General features: G+C 37.2%; 1 protein-coding gene across 1 annotated transcript in view; it reads left to right on the top strand.

Annotated features, from left to right (window-relative positions):
* The first annotated feature begins 6,137 nt into the window (after positions 1-6,137).
* Positions 6,138-20,425, top strand: part of LOC126095328 (piggyBac transposable element-derived protein 2-like) — a 30,408-nt gene continuing 16,120 nt past the window's right edge. The window contains exon 1 of the mRNA XM_049910135.1: positions 6,138-7,853. Within this exon, the coding sequence (XP_049766092.1) occupies positions 6,138-7,853 (1,716 nt within the window). The remainder of the gene's footprint in view (positions 7,854-20,425) is intronic.

The following is a 20,425-nucleotide window of genomic DNA, read 5'->3' as shown; positions in this document are numbered from 1 at the left end:
AGAAAAATTATCAATGGCTGTGCTTAAACTGACACACAATATTTTTAGCGCAACGCAATCTGACTTTTCATAATCCCTACAAAAGAATGGCCCTGACTAACAGTAACCTATACCTTTCATGAATCACTTACCTCACAAAAATCTTCGTTACTCAAACTACTGCAATACAACGAGCGCCAATACTGCCAGCTAAATAAAAGATTTTAACTACTGAAGGCACTAACTACTGATAGACATAGTTAGGAAATGAAAGATTTTGATAAAGAACAAACAATGTATTTACCTTAATAGTATTCAAAAGTCAGAATATATATCAGTTCATGACATCCAGTCTTAAAAATTTACTGTCTCTGATGGACACACGTCCAGATCATCCGCTCTCAAAACTCCGCTATCTCTCTCCCCACATCCACCACTGCTGGCGGCTCACCTCCAACTGCGCAACGCTACGCGCTGTTAGCAGCCAACTGCCCAACACTGCAATAGCAAATTCCAACAATGCCACCCAACCACAGACTGCACACAGCACAGCCAGTGATTTTCATACAGAGCGCTACGTGGCGTTACCAATAAAAAAACCTATAGAGCCTACTTACAACACTTAAGTTAGACGTCAAAGTGCAATAATTACTTACAGACGGCAGTTGGCAGCACTGACAGTGGAGGGTATGCACACCATGAAGTGAGGACGCGGAAAACAGTTCTGTCGTTGTCGTAATGCCTAAACGGATCGACTTATCTGGCATCCAGAAGGCCGCAATCATTGGATTTCAGGTCAATATGGAAGCATTATTGAATCAGCTAAGTTGGTAAACTGTGCCGCCGTGTTTCAAGTATTCCGTGCATGGTACAGTGTTGCCATAAAAAACCGGTGCCGATGCAACTATAGTGCACCATGGGGTATAGATGACAGGGATGAACGGCAGCTGCGGAGATGTGTTCGTGTGAATGGGCGAGCAAGGATAGAGCAACTGAGATCCCACGTAAAGCAAGGGGCTACCAACAGTGTCTTCTGAATGACCGTTCAGCGAAACTTCCTGCGTAAATGTCTCTGCAGCAGGTGCTGTGCACCCATGCTGGCTGCTGTTCAAAGGCGACGAGGGCTGCAATTCGCTCGCCACGCAGCTACATGTCCGCTGAGTGGCGACAGCTGGACTTTCCCGATAAGTCATGATTCATGCTCCATGCGACAGATTGCCGTTGGCGTACACGGCCTGAAACGTCTGAAAGCAAACACCAAGCAGCAATCGTCGGAAGGGTTCAGCCCAGAGGAGGAAGCGTCACGGTCTGGAGAATGCTTTACTGGCATTCCCTGGGTAATCCCGTCGTTCTGCAAGGCACAGTGGTTTAAAACGTGTACGCTCTTGTGATATTCGCTACTTTTGGCCCATTAAAACAGCAAATACACTCCTGGAAATTGAAATAAGAACACCGTGAATTCATTGTCCCAGGAAGGGGAAACTTTATTGACACATTCCTGGGGTCAGATACATCACATGATCACACTGACAGAACCACAGGCACATAGACACAGGCAACAGAGCATGCACAATGTCGGCACTAGTACAGTGTATATCCACCTTTCGCAGCAATGCAGGCTGCTATTCTCCCATGGAGACGATCGTAGAGATGCTGGATGTAGTCCTGTGGAACGGCTTGCCATGCCATTTGGACCAGCGTTCGTGCTGGACGTGCAGACCGCGTGAGACGACGCTTCATCCAGTCCCAAACATGCTCAATGGGGGACAGATCCGGAGATCTTGCTGGCCAGGGTAGTTGACTTACACCTTCTAGACCACGTTGGGTGGCACGGGATACATGCGGACGTGCATTGTCCTGTTGGTACAGCAAGTTCCCTTGCCGGTGTAGGAATGGTAGAACGATGGGTTCGATGACGGTTTGGATGTACCGTGCACTATTCAGTGTCCCCTCGACGATCACCAGTGGTGTACGGCCAGTGTAGGAGATCGCTCCCCACACCATAATGCCGGGTGTTGGCCCTGTGTGCCTCGGTCGTATGCAGTCCTGATTGTGGCGCTCACCTGCACGGCGCCAAACACGCATACGACCATCATTGGCACCAAGGCAGAAGCGACTCTCATCGCTGAAGACGACACGTCTCCATTCGTCCCTCCATTCTCGCCTGTCGCGACACCACTGGATGCGGGCTGCACGATGTTGGGGCGTGAGCGGAAGACGGCCTAACGGTGTGCGGGACCGTAGCCCAGCTTCATGGAGACGGTTGCGAATGGTCCTCGCCGATACCCCAGGAGCAACAGTGTCCCTAATTTGCTGGGAAGTGGCGGTGCGGTCCCCTACGGCACTGCGTAGGATCCTACGGTCTTGGCGTGCATCCGTGCGTCGCTGCGGTGCGGTCCCAGGTCGACGGGCACGTGCACCTTCCGCCGACCACTGGCGACAACATCGATGTACTGTGGAGACCTCACGCCCCACGTGTTGAGCAATTCGGCGGTACGTCCACCCGGCCTCCCGCATGCCCACTATACGCCCTCGCTCAAAGTCCGTCAACTGCACATACGGTTCACGTCCACGCTGTCGCGGCATGCTACCAGTGTTAAAGACTGCGATGGAGCTCCGTATGCCACGGCAAACTGGCTGACACTGACGGCGGCGGTGCACAAATGCTGCGCAGCTAGCGCCATTCGACGGCCAACACCGCGGTTCCTGGTGTGTCCGCTGTGCCGTGCGTGTGATCATTGCTTGTGCAGCCCTCTCGCAGTGTCCGGAGCAAGTATGGTGGGTCTGACACACCGGTGTCAATGTGTTCTTTTTTCCATTTCCAGGAGTGTAGTTAATACTTTCAGCCGGAAGGCAAATACTTGTTTATAAAGAATGATTAATGTATAATAAGTCGCCGCATAGCGTTGGTGGAACTTAGTAAATAATGTAATTCGTCGTCTTTGGGGGGCAACATAAACAGAAGCTTACGGATAGATATGCGATCCTTCACTATTTTGTTCGCTGGAGAACAAATGAGCGGTAAAAGCTTGTACTGTTCTTCTTAAGTAAGACGGACGCAGATTTGAGGCAGTCTGATCTAATTTTTACTAAATGTATAAAAACGCGTTACGTCTAAGTTTGAATGAAGTGTAAAAAGAAGAACTGTTATAACTTATCGTGACGACGCACGAGCGACTCAAGAGGACAATGGCTATATAAAAGAGCGCTCAATGGACATGAAACGGACATAAAAATGTACCGTCATTGTAGTACTAAGCGAAAGGTACGATATATGTTTTAGATATAATAAATAATTGTTCTAGAAATATTGAACCATTTAGCAGTGCTCATTCCTATCATCTCCTCAATATTATTTTCATTTTAATTATGCATTTTGCTAAGATTACAGACACCAAGATCAGCAGTCCAATGTGCTCGTTACATTGACAATAAGAAAACTGTTTTATCGTCTTCTTGCATCAGCTTTAATATTGAAACTTCCTGGCAGATTGAAACTGTCCCCGACAGAGACTCCAACCCGGGACCTTTGCCTTTCGCGGGAAAGTATTGTAACATTTTTTTTTTAATCTCATTTTGTTCACTTTTGTTCGTTGCGTCTGCTCGGGGCGGACGTCTTAAGGCATCCGTTTTAGTTCGTTGTTGATCGATTAACTCTTTTTTTTTTATTACAGAGGGCACGTAACCATCTGACCGAACACGCTGAGCTACCGTGCCGGCACCATCTGGGCTACCGAAGCACGACTCACGACCGGCCCTCACAGCTTTACTTCTGCTAGTATCTCGTCTCCTACCTTCCAAACTTTACAGAAGCTCTCCTGCCGGGAAGTTTCATATCAGCGCACATTCCGCTGCAGAGTGAAAAGCTCATTCTGGAAACATCCCCAAGGCTGTGGCTAAGCCATGTCTCCGCAATATCCTTTCTTTCAGGAGTGCTAGTTCTGCAAGATTCGCAGGAGAGCTTCAATAAAGTTTGGAAGGTAGGAGACGAGATACATGCAGAAGTAAAGCTGTGAGGGCCGGGCGTGAGTCGTGCTTGTGTAGCTCAGATGGTAGAGCCCTTGCCCGCGAAAGGCAAAGGTCCCGAGTTCGAGTCTCGGTCGGGCACACAGTTATAATCTGCCAGGAAGTTTCATAACAGCGCACACTCCCCTGCATAGTGAAAATCTCATTCTGGGAGCTTTGATATTGAATTTTCCTTTTGTGTGATGTTATATTTGTTTTTGCGCCCTTAAGAAATTTCTGATCCCTTAGGAAATTGTTTTGTCATAACAATATCTTCACGACCGGGTATGATCGTATCTACGATAATGAAGTAATAAGAAAGACGATAATGAAGTTTCTTAATCAATAGCACACTAGCTGTGACTGCTTCAAGCCATGCGAAACCGCACGTAAAGACTATTCCCATTTCATAATGCAATATTTTATGATAATTGTCAATCTATGATTCCTACGCCAGTGGTGGTTCATAAAACAGTAAACGAAATCTCAAATTCCAACTTTTCCATTGCATAACCGCATCACTTTTATTTTGTTACATCACAATCTGTCCTTGGGATTATGTCCATCAATACATGCAGTTTGTTTTTCCGCGGTACGATGACATCTACCAGCAGGACAATGGAACCGGCTACAAAGCTGTGTGTTTACCGTACTCCATTGGCCACCAGACTTCGCAAATTTAAACGCAATGGAGACTCTGTGGAACCAACTCGGTTGGACTTAGGTGCCGTGGGCCCCGACTGAGGAACCTAGCGCAGCTGACCACGATGCTGGTATCGGCGTGGCTCCTCATCCCGGTCGGTAAAATTCCAGAACCTCATTGACTCTCTCCCTTCATGTCTCGCAGTGGTCTGCGGTGCAAATTGAGGGGATTAATTCAGCCTTCTGACAAGTGGTCACGTTTGAGTGAGTGGGCAGTTTGTATATGCTGCTCTGATTTTTGTTGCCTCCACTTACACAGCCCTTTAATATCGATTCTACTTTATGGAGCTCGAAATCAGCCCTTTCGGGTAGAAACCATAATGTCTTCATTGTTTCTTATCACTAGTTGGTACCACGCTTCTTTATTATATGTCTACTCCAATAATTACTCCATGTTCCCAAAATTAGGTCTTCTGTGGTAACTGTCGTAGTTATGAACGACTGTGGTATCTGTGCAATCAGCTTCTCTTAATATCCACAAACAACATCATTACTGCAATCTCCTCCATCTAACGAAGCATCTGAATGGCATGTTAGGACACTATGCCTTAAGCATTTTGAATACTACATGTAGAGGACATATATATCCAGTCACATAGCTACCACACGATAATGTTTTAGATGACTTCCTCTGCCTTTGCTTGATTATCCTGCAATTCACAGTTAACTGCCTGGCAGTTCTTCTACATTCTGCATCGATCCTATCTAATGCAGATCCCACAATGCACAGAATCACTTCAGAAGGCAGCAGATAAGCACAGAGTAAGCAATATCTTTAGTAGCCCTGTTGCCTTTTCTAAGTGTTTTGCTAATAAATCGTAATATTTGGTTTTCTTTACGCACAACATTATCTACGTGATTGTTCAGGTTATTCATAAATGTAATCCTCAAGTATAGTATATATAATAGTATAGTTCTGCCGATTCTGGAGCAAAGAGCATTTCCAAGACAATTTTCCTGGATGCCAGCTGGGAATCCAATTTCGCAGTTTTCCCCAACCAAAAAATCTCATTTGCCTACACCCAAAAAATTAACCCTTTAATGCATACTGTAGCTGATAAGCTACAGACCTCATTTCTTCGATTTATTCCATATGGAGAAACATTTTCGATCAAATTCGTTATGTAGCTAAGTGTATACACTCCGCTGCAGTTTCTAGTAGTTCTTCATAGCGATCATAGATGGCAGGACGAGCTGAAGCAGTTCGACAGTGAGCTCTGTGGACATACTGCCAAGTGTGTGTTTTGGCGGAAAGTTGAGGTGTGTTTTTGGTGTTTGTGCACTGATTTCTGGGTTTGAAAATTACTTTTTCATTTTGAAAACGTAAGTAGGTATGGTGTAAACAGTTAATTCGAGTGTCTTTGCGATAGATTTGAAATGAGGCCTGTTTTTGTGTATGTAGCTTATCAGCTACATTTTTCATTTACTGCATTTCAGGCGCTGACGTAAAAATGTCTCGAAAGAGTCAAGAAGAAATGCTTATGGAATGGTTAGAGATTCCACTAAGCAGTGATGACGATCTTGAGTGTTTCTCTGACGATTCCATTCAAGATGAGACATATGTTGCTCCAGAATCTGTTGATTGTGATAGTGACAGTAGTGACGAAGAAAGTCAAGTACCAGTAATTAGGACTGAAGATGTTTCTGGAACAAGACAATCTGATGTTATAATGAAGGAATCGACGTCACAGTTGTCTGATAATGCTCTGAAACTGCCATGCAGCAGCAAAAATGTTACCAAAAACAGCAGGAGTGTGGTTTGGAAAGATAAACAGTTGATTATTCCCGAACTGCAGTCAAAATTTCATGGCAATACTTCGTTACCAGAAGAAGTAATAAACTTAAATACTCCATACCAATTCTTCAAACATATATTTCCATCTAAATTGTTTGATCTAATTGTCGAAGAGTCTCATAGATACAGTGTGCAGTGTAATCCAGATAGACCAATAGATTTATCCTGTGATGACATAAAAAAATTTATAGGCATCTGTCTCGTAATGTCAATAGTTCATGTACCTAATATGAGGGATTACTGGGGAGAAGTTACTGGTACTCATCTGATCAAGACAACAATGACAGTGAATCAGTATGAGCAAATACGTAAGTTTCTTCACTTCAATGACAACAGTGCAATGATACCCAGGGGTGAAAAAGGTCATGATAGACTCTTCAAGATAAGACCCATAACAGAATTGATGAGATCTCGGTTTCAAACAATACCTGTTGAGGAGTGTGTTTATGTTGGTGAACAGATATGTTCAACAAAGGCTAGAAGTTATTTGAAACAATACATGCCAAACAAGCCTCATAAATATGGATACAAATTATTTGTTATTAGTGGCATATCTGGTTATGCCTACGATTTTGAGATTTTCACTGGAGATGAAAATGAACCAGAAAAAAGAGTGACTGGGGAGGAAGACTTGGGAGCAAGTGCAAATGTTGTAGTTCGACTCAGTAGGATACTACCAAGAAATATGAACCACAAACTGTACTGTGACAATTATTACACAAGTCTGCCACTGCTTGTATGGTTACATAAACAAGGAATTTACTCACTTGGGAGAGTCAGAAGAAACAGAGTGCCAGACTGCAAGCTCCCTTCAGAAGCTGAGCTGAAGAAAATGGCACGAGGTGCATCAGTAGAGCACGTCGCAACAGTGGATGGTGTCGACATATCAAATGTAGTATGGAAAGATAACAAGAGTGTGATGTTGCTTTCTACACTTGCTGGACAGCAGCCTATTCATGAAGCAGGGAGGTATTACAAAAAAACAAAGTCAAGAATAACAATGCCTTGTCCACAAATAATTAAGCTCTACAATAAACATATGGGAGGTGTTGACCTTCTTGACAGCATAATGGGTCGACATAAAATTCTTGTGAAAAGTCGAAAATGGTATATAAGATTGTTTTACCATCTCCTGGACATGGGAGTAGTCAATTCCTGGCTGTTGTATAGGAGAGTAGCAGAAACCAAAGGGATTAGGAGAACTATGAAACTCTCCGAATTTCGAATGGAAATTGCTCACTGTTTGTGTCGCTCAGGTCAAACTTCAGCAAAAAGTGGAAGGCCAAGTAATGAACTCGAAAACCTAATACAAGCTAAGAAGACAAAGGGGCCCACAGCACATGTACCTCCAAAAGATGTAAGGCTGGATCAAGTAGGTCACCTGCCTTCGTACTTGCAAGTGAGACAGAGGTGCAAAATGCCAGGATGCAAGGGATTTTCCTGGGTTCAGTGTAATAAATGTGCAGTTGCATTGTGTTTGCACAAACAAAAGAACTGTTTTCAAACTTTTCATGTAAAGTGATTATCACATGCTTGGGTACAAACCTGTTGGAACTAGATACCTTATTGTTCATATATAGAAGTGTATAAAATATACAATAAGTGCTCAATATTTACAACATTAATGTCCTATTTATTACTTTAGGTTTTTTCCCTTCCTATACAAAGTATTTAATCATAATCAACAATTAAATTACGAGAGATTTGGTCAAAATTGAGGGAGCAAAATAAGCACATTTATTGTGGCTCGTAAGGTGTTAACTCAAAATGTAGCTGATCAGCTACAAAGCGATTTTCAACAATAGTGCTTTGTTAATTTAATTTAAAAAATTTTTCAATATTTTTTTCGAAATGAAGGCACTATAAACTAAACATGGTAATTTTTACAGCTTGAAATAAAAAATCATGCATTTAAGGGTTAAATTTTACATAAATCCCATAGAAACAAAAAAGGAAAACAAAGCCGAACTTTTTGAAACCTTAGGAAATTAGAGTATAGGAAATCTATACTTAATGAAAAGAAAAAATACAAAATATGTAAATTTTATTCAACTTCAGTTACTTCAAAAAACAAATTGAAAATTTAAAATTTCAAATAATTTATCTTCATCACATTTAAAGGTATTAGTATATCGATCTGAAAGAACACTTTTATATTTTTTATGGAGAAGTAACAAAATTATATCCCAAAAATTAGCTGGTAAAAGTGCAGCTTTTGAAATAACATCAGAGTTACGTTTTTCAAGTTCTGATAATTTGTTGAACACTTCTGAACAGTGATAACTGTATTGTTAAGTTCAGTAAATAGCTTTTCTCTGCTACAAGACATGGACATTTTTATCTATATAGCAAAATTTTAATGAATAAAAGAAATGAAAACCATTTTCCAAATGTTTGGATAACATTTTGATTTCTCAAAACCTTAAGTTTTAAGTTTTTATTTTCAATAGTTTTCTGAAAATATTTAAGAAGGAAATGAAAACAAGAAGTTTCGTTAAATTTTTCGAATTCTTCATTCATTTATTTCCAATTAGAAATTTCCAGTTAATATTCTATGATGAGAATCGGACGTTAAATTCTTTTTACCACACATAATAACATACACAGTTGTATCAACTGGAATATTTTCATTAAGGAAAGCACATAATTTGTTGTTGTTTCTTGAGCAGTGAAAACATTTCGCCTTCTAGACAAATTATTTACATAAATTCGGTAATTTTATATAAAATTAAATGGACTTACTATTAGATCATTTTTCTTTTAAGTACTCTAAAACAATCATAAGCTTTCAAGCAGTTATTTGGTGGTTCAAGATTCTATAACTCTTGTGGAAAAACTTCATTTCTTCCCTTTACAACATAAATAATTTTGTAATTTAACATGATCAAATAAAGAAGAATCAATTAATTGAATATTTAATTGTTTACTTTTAAAATCAACAAAAAGAAAGAAAGGCATGACATATTCTACAGAATTATAATAATTAGTAATATCTAGTCCAATTTCCATACATTTTACAACAGTGTTACTTTCTTTGGAATCATCATTATCAGTACTCCAAAGAAGAAGTGTATCTTCCTGATACTTTTTCGACTCTACCTATTAATATCCTTTAAATCACCTTAGAAAATAATTTCCTTATAGTCTTTGAAAAATCCACCAAATATTTCTAAACTATAAAGATTGTTTTTATTTAGTCTTTCTTTTTCCAATCTATATTTAATTCATTCGAGAGGGAAGAAGTTAAGTGAATAAGAGCTGAAGAAGAAATAAAAGAATGTTCAATTCTAGATAAAATATAAATTTCTTTTTCACTCTATTAACATCAAGCAATTTTAAGACATAATTATCAACTAGTTTAATATCTGTTTTACAATCATATGCTAAAAAATAGTTCCATCTCTGTGAATAACATATAGTTTTGAAAATTTTGGATGAAGCACTCTATCTCCAATATTAACATTAATTTCAGTTTCCTGGTTAGAAATATTTAATTTATGTTTTGTTCCTTGGTTAACAGAAATTAGTAAAATTGATAACTTTGGATTTTGTTCATGAATTATTTGAGAAAAAATATTAAATGTTTAATTACTGTTACACTATCACTTTTTGAAATAATATTTCGAGTAAAAACTTGAATAAAAACTATCCAATATTTTTATGTTACTCTTATTGGAACAGTTAATAAATTTTTCAGAACAGAAGAATAATCACTCAGTTGAAATAATGTATTCATGTATATTAGTAAAAACTATCTAAATAAATAACAGAACCAAAAATAAGAATTCCAGAAAAAAAACCATGATGTACTCTTACTAACATCAATTTATGTGCAGTCATAAGACCAAGTGGTTTCGAGAAAACAACATTAATGATTGATAATTATATATTATCACCTGAATGGATAATTTGGAAGAAATTAATCATTATTTGTATATTTATTCAAAAAGTTTAGATCAACAAAAGTATCAAGAATTTGTAAAAAGATTTGAAAGATTTGAAGATAAAATTATTAAAAAATGTTAATTTTATGGAAAAGGATATGAAATTAGTCCATTAGATGAATAAAAGAAAATTCTGTTTCTGTTGATTTAATTCTTTAAAACCAAGATATAAACAGAGGATATTTTAATTGAGAAAGACATAAATGAATTGATTGTTTTTATTCGTGTCAACCATATTCAAACATTCCAAAACAACTACTTCGAAATTACTTTTAATTTTAAAATATTTTTGGGTAATATTATACAACTTTTAATCATATTTATTATGAATTTGATAGTGGTTATTTAATTTTTGATATGTTTTAAAATACAGTTTGTTTTCATAAGATTATAGTGAAACTTATACATTTTTGCTGTCGAAATATACCCATTCCGACATAAATTGGTTTATTAAACTAATGGTTCTAATGGCTCTGAGCACTATGGGACTTAACATCTATGGTCATCAGTCCCCTAGAACTTAGAACTACTTAAACCTAACTAACCTAAGGACATCACACAACACCCAGCCATCACGAGGCAGAGAAAATCCCTGACCCCGCCGGGAATCGAACCCGGGAACCCGGGCGTGGGAAGCGAGAATGCCACCGCAGGACCAGGAGATGCGGGTGGTTTACTAAACACTATTTTAATTTCATTCATATCAAATGCTACTTAATTTTCAGAAAATACTGTAGTATGGTCTTATTATGGTTTTCAAACGGACTGCATATATTTTCCAGGATCTATTATTATTATTAGATTTAATCTATTTCTAACATTTTCCATTGCTTTTCCGAACACTGAAGTATTCATTCACATGTCGCAATATATTTCAAATTCATTGGTTGTGTTCTTTCTCATTCCTGTGTTAAAAACAATATATGGCATCACCAAATGTGATTTTTCAAATGATAAGGTTCTATGAATTTTCTTTCATTTTTATCCTAAATTTAAATATAGTTTGATTTCTATAATGTAATACATATTTACCTATATTATTTGAAGTTTCGCTTATTTAGTCCTCATGCTGCTAAAGGACTTCCAAAATATACCATATTTAACCATCTGATATTTTAAATATTTTATCTGCATTAAAATGTTTTGGATAGAACCACTGTTAATTTTTAAACTGTAAATTTTGAGTCTTAGGATATCCATGCAAATTATTTGCATTTAATTATTCCATATAATTAGATTTTTTGGATGAAAATTATTAATGTATTTATTACTTGATTTAGTATCATAATCATGTAATAAATCGAATTTAACTTTTGTTATTTTCAAAATAGCTATCGAAGAAAATCCTCATACAGTAATATATGAAGATGGGCAATTTGATAAGTCTTACTATGTTTAAAATGTTTGAAAATATGTGGTGAATTATAATGTCAGATATTTTGTAAACTCATATGTTCATCTAAATTATTAATAAGAAATTTGTTTCAAACAAATTTTGCTGTAGTGCAAATCATTAAAAGTATTATCTTTATTAACTCTTGAAAAAAAGCATTCGTTTTGTGCATTAAATTCTTGTAGTTTTTCTTCATAATGCTAATATTCGTATGTGTATATTCCTTTTTTAATTATTAAATCTAATTGTTAATGTTCAAAATATTTTCATAAATCTATGTATTGTTCTTTTGTAACATTGGAAGATAATTTATCAATACTTCAGGCCACATGTTTAAATGTATCTAAAAATTTCGAAGTTAATATTTATCAAAATGTTTGCCAGAAAAAATATATTTTTGTACATTAATAGGAATTACTTCAATATCTTTCATATCAATTGCTAATTCCTGAATAAACATATTAACATTGTAATTTTTAGAATTATGAATATAAACAAGAATAAATTTAGGACTTTGATAGTTAAGATTACGATCTTGATGTGCAAATCTTTGATATTTTGCGGTTAAAAGAAGATGATCTATTACTTTCTTTGCACCTAAAGTCAATTGTTTGTCACATATATGACAAGTTTTGAAATTTTTAAAATTGATTACATGTTTTGTAGTCAATTTCATAGGAATCTTTTGACTATATATTCTAGAAATTTCTCTTGATTCTTTTTTTAACATTTAAACGATTTTTCTTCTTACATTTTTACCATCATATGTAACACATGTTTTATATTTACCATTAGAATATTTAACATAATACATGAATGAACTTGACAAATGTTTTTGATATTTGTTAATATAAGCATATTCACTATTTGGTTGACAGGTTTGAACGATTTTAATGAACATATGAAGTCTATATGATTTACAGAAGGTACATGTAAGGAATGATTATAATATAATTTAAGTTGTTGACCTATTTTACTGCTTTATTTTCTTTTATTTTTTCATAAATTTCTGATTATTCTTTTGAATAAAAAAAAATGTGGAACATCGATCACAAAGATAAATCTAATGTTAATTTTAGTTATTTATATATTAATTAATCTAAAATGAGATTTAAGCAATATTAATGTGAATTATTTTCATTTCGAATAAAAAGGATATTAACATTTTTTCTTGTTTTTTCGGTATGGTAAAGAGGATATATAATTTTCTTCTTCTTTTTTTACTTTCATATGCATGAACATTATGAGAAATATATGATTTCTTTTCAAATTTTAGAAAATGTGTTAAATGAACAGGAAAAGACATTTTCGTTTTTTTAAAAAATCATCTAATTCTAATCCAATATATTTATAATTATTAAGTTTTTCTACATAATCATTTACTCTATGCAAAGCTGGTTTTATTGAATAAAGAAAATATTTTTGGTCTTTCATTCTTAAATAACTATCTTTATTATCTTTAATTACTTTTGGTAAATCGATATAAGAAAAACCAAATACTGGATTGTATCTACTAACTTTTAATTCCAAACAATTATGTAAAGTAAAGACCATCCTGATGTTTTCCATTTCATTTCTTCCATTTCAGTTAATAGTTGATTCATTGATTTTTCATAGTGCTCTTCTAACTCAGTTGTTTGTAATATTACTCGAACAGTTGTTTTAAATTAAATTATTAACTTTAACACTTCTTCTTTGAATTAGAATATTCTTTCATTTGGTGGTGATTTTTTCTTTGATCTGATTAAAGAATTCCTGTGGTTACACAGTATTATCAGTGGTATTAATTCCATAAGTTATTATTCTTCAAACACAAGCACAACCTTTTCTATAAATGTGTTTAAGTGATTTGAAAAAGATTTCCTTGTCTAAAAAGTTGAAACCTGATTAAATTATTCTAAAAAATTTTTTGCTAAATTTCTTTATTTTATCTACTAGAAGATTTGAAAATATTTATCAGTATGATTATTAATACTTTTCTCAGATGTATTAATATGCTTGATTTATAGTTTTTTATTAAGGTTATAATAATATTTTGAGTTTGCTAATTAAAGATATTATGAGGCCGACCAAGGTGGCCATGCAGTTCTAGGCACTACAGTCTGGAACCGCCAGACCACTATGGTCGTGGGTTCGAATCCTGCCTCAGGCATGGATGTGTGTGATGTCCTTAGGTTAGTTAGGTTTAAGTAGTTCTAATTTCTGGGGGACTGATGACCTCAGAAGTTAAGTCTCATAGTGCTCAGAGCCATTTAAACAATTTTTGAACAAATTTTATGAAATTCACAAAAAATATTTACTCAAATTGTTATCGATTTTATTAATTTTAACTTCAGTGCTTTTTATAAGATCGATTAATTGACGTTTTCTGAATTTAGATTAATTAATTTTTTGTTTACAGATTTGATGAACTTCATTTACAGATTATTTTCTCTGTTTGTTTTGTTGTCATTGTTATTAATATTGTCAACTGTATTTACAAGAAGATCAGTTACTTCTTATTTATTAAGTCTTGAATAATTCTTCAATTTTTCTCAAAAATGGCTCTAAGCGCTATAAGACTTAACATCTCAGGTCACCTGTCACCAAGACCTAGAACTACTTAAACCTAACTAACCAAAAGACATCACACACATGCATGTGCTAGGCAGGATTCAAACCTGCGACTGTAGCAGCAGTGCTGTTGCTTTCTGAAGCACGTAGAACTGCTCGGTCACAGTGTCTGGCTCTATTTTTCTGTTTTAGCAACTGATCGAATTTCTTTTTAAATTTTAAACTTTAGTTATTTCTACTATATTTCATTATTCGTAATTTCCTATTAAAATAATGAAAAAATGTGAACAGATATTCTCGAGTTGCATTTGAGTAACCATTTTCTTTACAATAGTTTTCTAAATATAGATAACTCAATCCATATTTTCCTATACTAAACTTTTCCATGTACTTAAAAATAGTTCAGATTTGTTTGCATTTTTTCCACTGTATTTATAGAGAAGTAAATTTGATTTTCTTTACTTAAATATTCTCATTTAAAAATCGTACTTTTGAAATTTTTTGGTTCTTATGTATAAATTCAAACTGAAAATGAGAATTTGGGTATTTCAATGTAGGAAAATGAGATTCTTTTGGTTCCTGTTTAAAAAAAGAGAAAATTTTATTGCATATAAAAATTTTTGATTGAGAAAATGTTAATTTAATTTTTTGACATAGGCAAATGAAATTTTTAGGTTGTGGGAAACTGTGAAATTGAATTCTTGGTTGGCATTCTGGAAATTTGACTCAGAGATGCTCTTTGGTCCAGAATTGGCAGGAATATACTACTAGCAAAGAGTAAGCAATCTCTTTAACAACCCTGTTGTATTTTATGTGTGTTCTGCTAGTAAAGCACAATCTTTGGTTTTCCTTACCAACAACAACATCGACTTGATTATTCCAGTTATTTGTAAATGTTCAATTTGCTGCCTTTAGATTTGTGTCATTTATGTATAACCAAAATTTAACAGATTCCTTTCAGTAGTCATGTGGATAATCACACATGTATCTTTATTTAGAGTGCAATGCCAGTTTTTGAACCAGACATATATCTTGTCTAAATCGTTCCACAATTAGTTTTTATTATCTCATGACTTCATAAGATGGTCAATAACAGCATTATCTGTGAACAATATAAGAAGGCCACTCATTTTCCTCCTAAATTGTTGATGCAGATTTGAAATGGCTTGGGGCCTATAAAACTTCCTTAGTTATTTGTAAATGTTGATTTACAGCCTTTAGATTTGTGTGATTTTTATGTAACCAAAATATGGCGGATTCCTTTTAGCAGTCATGTGGATAACCATACTTATCTTTATTTAGAGTCAAATGCCACTTCTTGAATCATACGTATATCTTCTTTAAATAGGTCCACAATTTGTTTTGTTTATCTGATAACTTCATAAGATGGTAAATAACAGCATTATCTGCAAACAATGTATGAAGGCCACTTGTAATACTCCTAAATTGCTTATGTAGATTTCAAACATCTTGTGGCCTATAAAACTTCTTGGGGAAAAGCAGGTATTACTTCTGTTTTACTTCGATTACTACAAGCTGTCACCTTTCAGCTAGGAAATCATGAATCCAGTCACACACCTGAGACTATACTCCGCATGAATTAAATCTGATAATAAGTTGTGGAACGGAAATCTAAAAATAATAAATCAATTTAACATTATCTGTCAATAGCACTTATTCTGCTAGTAAATCGCAATCTTTGGTTTTCCTTACACACAACATTATCTACATGATCATTCCATTTATTCGTAAATGTTGAATTTACAACCTTTAGATTTGTGAGATTTGTGTGTAACCAAAATTTAGGAGATTCCTTTTAGCAGTCATGTGGATGGCTACACACTTATCTTTATTTAGAGTCTAATGCCACTTTTCGAACCATACATGTACCTTGTTTAACTCGTTCCACAATTTGTTTTGATTATCTGATGACTTCATAAGATGGTAAATAACAGCCTTATGCGCCAACAATCTATGAAGGCCTCTCATTTTACTCCTAAATTGTTTATGAAGATTTGAAACATCTTGGGGCCTATAAAACTTCCTTGGGGAAAGGCAGGTATTACTTCTGTTTTACTCACTTTCCATCGATTACTACAAACTGTCACCTTTCAGCTTGGAAATCATGAATCCAGTCACACAGCTGAAACTATACTCCATAGGCATTAAATTTGGTAAGAAGTTGAGTAATGGAAATCTAAAAATAATAAATCAATTTGACATTATCTGTAAACAGCACATATTCTGCTAGTAAATTCCTGTCTTTGGGTTTCCTTATACACAACATCATCTACATGATCATTCCAGTTACTCGTAAATGTTGAATGAACAGCCTTTAGATTTGCAAGATTTATGTGTAACCAAAATTCAGCAGATTCCTTGTAGTAGTCATGTGGATAACTACACACTTATCTTTATTTAGAGTCAAATGCCACATATTTCAACATACATATATCTCGTTTAAATCGTTCCACACTTTGTTCTGATTATGTGATGACTTCATAAGATGGTAAATAACAGCATTATCTGCCAACAATCTAAGAAGGCCATTCTTATTTCTCGTATATCGTTTATGTAGAGTAGTAACATCTTAGTGCTTATAAAACTTCCTTGGGAAAGGCAGGTATTACCTCTGTTTTACTCAAACACTTTTCATCGATTACTACAAACTGTAACCTTTCTGACAGGAAATCACAAATGCAGTCGCACAACTGAGACGATACTCGACAGGCATTAGATTTGATATGAAGCTGAGTAGCGGAAATCTAAAAATAATGAATCAATTTAACATTATCTGTCAACAGCACTCATTACGTCGTGAGAAGGAAGATCTGAAGCCGTGTTGGCTGTTTGTCAATAAATCGTTTCCTTCGAGATAACTCATAACGTTTGAACACAATATATGTTCCAAAATCCTACTGCAAATCGATGTTAGCGATAAAGGATCTGTAATTCATCAGATTACTCCTATTTCCTTCCTTTGGGATTGATGTGACTTGGGCAACTTCCCATTCCTTTGGTACAGATCCTTCGACAAGCGACTGGTTCTATATGATTGCAAAATATGGATTATTGTGTCAATACACTCCTAAAGGAACCTGACTGGTATGTAATCAAGACCAGAGGACTTCCTTTTATAAAGTAATTTAAGCTGCTTTGCTATACCGAGGATATCTACTTCTAAGTTGTCAATTGTTCTCGATTTGAATTTTGGAACTTTCGTGTTAAGTAACTCTGCTTCAGTGGCACTGTCATTAATGACATCACCATTGTCATCGCAAAGTGAACGTAATAATTGTGTCTTTCTCCTGTTGTACGATACATACAAGCAGAACCTTTTGGGATTTTATGCCGGATTTCGGTACAGTGATTCCTTGTGGATACTTTGAAAAACATCTGTCATTGAAGTTCGCCAAAATTTCGAGCTTTTGCGAAGCTTCGCCATCTTCTTTGTTGTAATGCAAAGAAACCTTGGAAACGTCTTCGTCATTTATTGGATCATGTGCTCTGGGAGTCACATCTACATCTACATACTCAGTCGTACTCTGCAAGCCACGATAAGATGCAAGGCGGAGTTTATCACGTACCATTAATCCTAATTTCCTACATTGTAACACTCGCATATAGCGCGAGGAAAAAATTACTGTCTAAAGGACTTCGTTCAAGCGGTAATTTCTCGGATTCTCCTTACGCAAATTGTACATTGGCGGCAGTAAAAGCGTTCTTTAGTCTGCCTCAAATACAGTTTCCCTAAAATTTCCCAATATTGCCTCGCCAAAAGAACGTCGGCCACCCTCCAGGGATTCCCATTTGAGTTTAGGAAGCATCACTGTAATATTTCCGTGCTGATCGGCACTACAGGTAACTAACCTTGCAGCCTGTCTCTCAGTAGCTTGGATATCTTCTTTTAATTCAAATTGGTGGGGAACCCTAACACTCAAACAGCACTCTAGAATGAGTCGCACTAGGGTTTTATAAGCTGTCTTTCAAAACTATCCCGATGAAAGGAAGACTGGTATTGGACTTCCCTACTACCATCCTGAGGTAGTCATTCCATTTCATATCTCTTTGCGACTTTACGTCTAGATATTTAAGTGATGTGGGTAGCTGGATAATGTGGCTGATACATGTTAATGATTCATTCAACGTTTAGTTTATGGAGTAAAGGCTGCTTGTTAATGGCTTCCCACTTCAGTGGATCGACTGAGATGACCTAGCTGCCAAGAATGTTTTGAAGCATACCTCAAGAATTTGGATTTCTGCCTGCAGAACTCATGTGAATGGAATGATCATGTCGATGGCACATTGACACTTCGGCCCATTTCTATGTTACACTGTATTATTGTGTCTCAGCATATTGCAGACGTCTTCCCAGTAAGTAGGTGTGAAACTTCTTAGTGTTTACGGGAACTGCTGAGTGCAACTGCTGCTACCGAGTGAAATGGTTCAAATGGCTCTGAGCACTATGGGACTTAACATCTGTGGTCATCAGTCCCCTAGAACTTAGAACTACTTAAACCTAACTAACCTAAGGACATCACACACATCCATGCCCGAGGCAGGATTCGAACCTGCGACCGTAGCTTTCACGCGGTTCCAGACTGAAGCGCCTAGAACCGCAAGGCCACACCGGCCGGCGCTACCGAGTGAAACTTCTGGTTAAACTACTGAGTGAAACTTAACCTACTGTCTCGTTACTTATTTTTATAATTTCAACACTGACCTACGGAATTTCCCCTGACAATGTCTATTCAAGTTTAACCAATTCATATATTGTCCACAGTATATAAGCCAAACGCAATGTGACTGCTGTACTATGACAACATGGCTTCAAATAGTTAACACAAAAGAATGGCGCTGAACTGCAAGAAATCCTAACAGCAACCGACACTTTTTCATGAGTCAATTACCTCAAAGAAAATCTTCATAACACGAACTACACCAGTTACAGCAAGCAGCAACTACAGCCAGTTAAATAAAAGGATTCTAACTACACTCCTGGAAGAACACCGTGAATTCATTGTCCCAGGAAGGGGAAACTTTATTGACACATTCCTGGGGTCAGATACATCACATGATCACACTGACAGAACCACAGGCACATAGACACAGGCAACAGAGCATGCACAATGTCGGCACTAGTACAGTGTATATCCACCTTTCGCAGCAATGCAGGCTGCTATTCTCCCATGGAGACGATCGTAGAGATGCTGGATGTAGTCCTGTGGAACGGCTTGCCATGCCACTTCCACCTGGCGCCTCAGTTGGACCAGCGTTCGTGCTGGACGTGCAGACCGCGTGAGACGACGCTTCATCCAGTCCCAAACATGCTCAATGGGGGACAGATCCGGAGACCTTGCTGGCCAGGGTAGTTGACTTACACCTTCTAGAGCACGTTGGGTGACACGGGATATATGCGGACGTGCGTTGTCCTGTTGGAACAGCAAGTTCCCTTGCCGGTGTAGGAATGGTAGAACGATGGGTTCGATGACGGTTTGGAACTACCGTGCACTATTCAGTGTCCCCTCGACGATCACCAGTGGTGTACGGCCAGTGTAGGAGATCGCTCCCCACACCATGATGCCGGGTGTTGGCCCTGTGTGCCTCGGTCGTATGCAGTCCTGATTGTGGCGCTCACCTGCACGGCGCCAAACACGCATACGACCATCATTGGCACCAAGGCAGAAGCGACTCTCATCGCTGAAGACGACACGTCTCCATTCGTCCCTCCATTCACGCCTGTCGCGACACCACTGGAGGCGAGCTGCACGATGTTGGGGCGTGAGCGGAAGACGGCCTAACGGTGTGCGGGACCGTAACCCAGCTTCATGGAGACGGTTGCGAATGGTCGTCGCCGATACCCCAGGAGCAACAGTGTCCCTAATTTGCTGGGAAGTGGCGGTGCGGTCCCCTACGGCACTGCGTAGGATCCTACGGTCTTGGCGTGCATCCGTGCGTCGCTGCGGTCCGGTCCCAGGTCGACGGGCACGTGCACCTTCCGCCGACCACTGGCGACAACATCGATGTACTGTGGAGACCTCACGCCCCACGTGT

Source organism: Schistocerca cancellata, chromosome 8, assembly GCF_023864275.1.
Source record: "Schistocerca cancellata isolate TAMUIC-IGC-003103 chromosome 8, iqSchCanc2.1, whole genome shotgun sequence".
Taxonomy (NCBI): Eukaryota; Metazoa; Arthropoda; class Insecta; order Orthoptera; family Acrididae; genus Schistocerca; species Schistocerca cancellata.
Note: the sequence above shows the minus strand (reverse complement) of the source record. Positions and strands in the feature narration are given on the sequence as shown.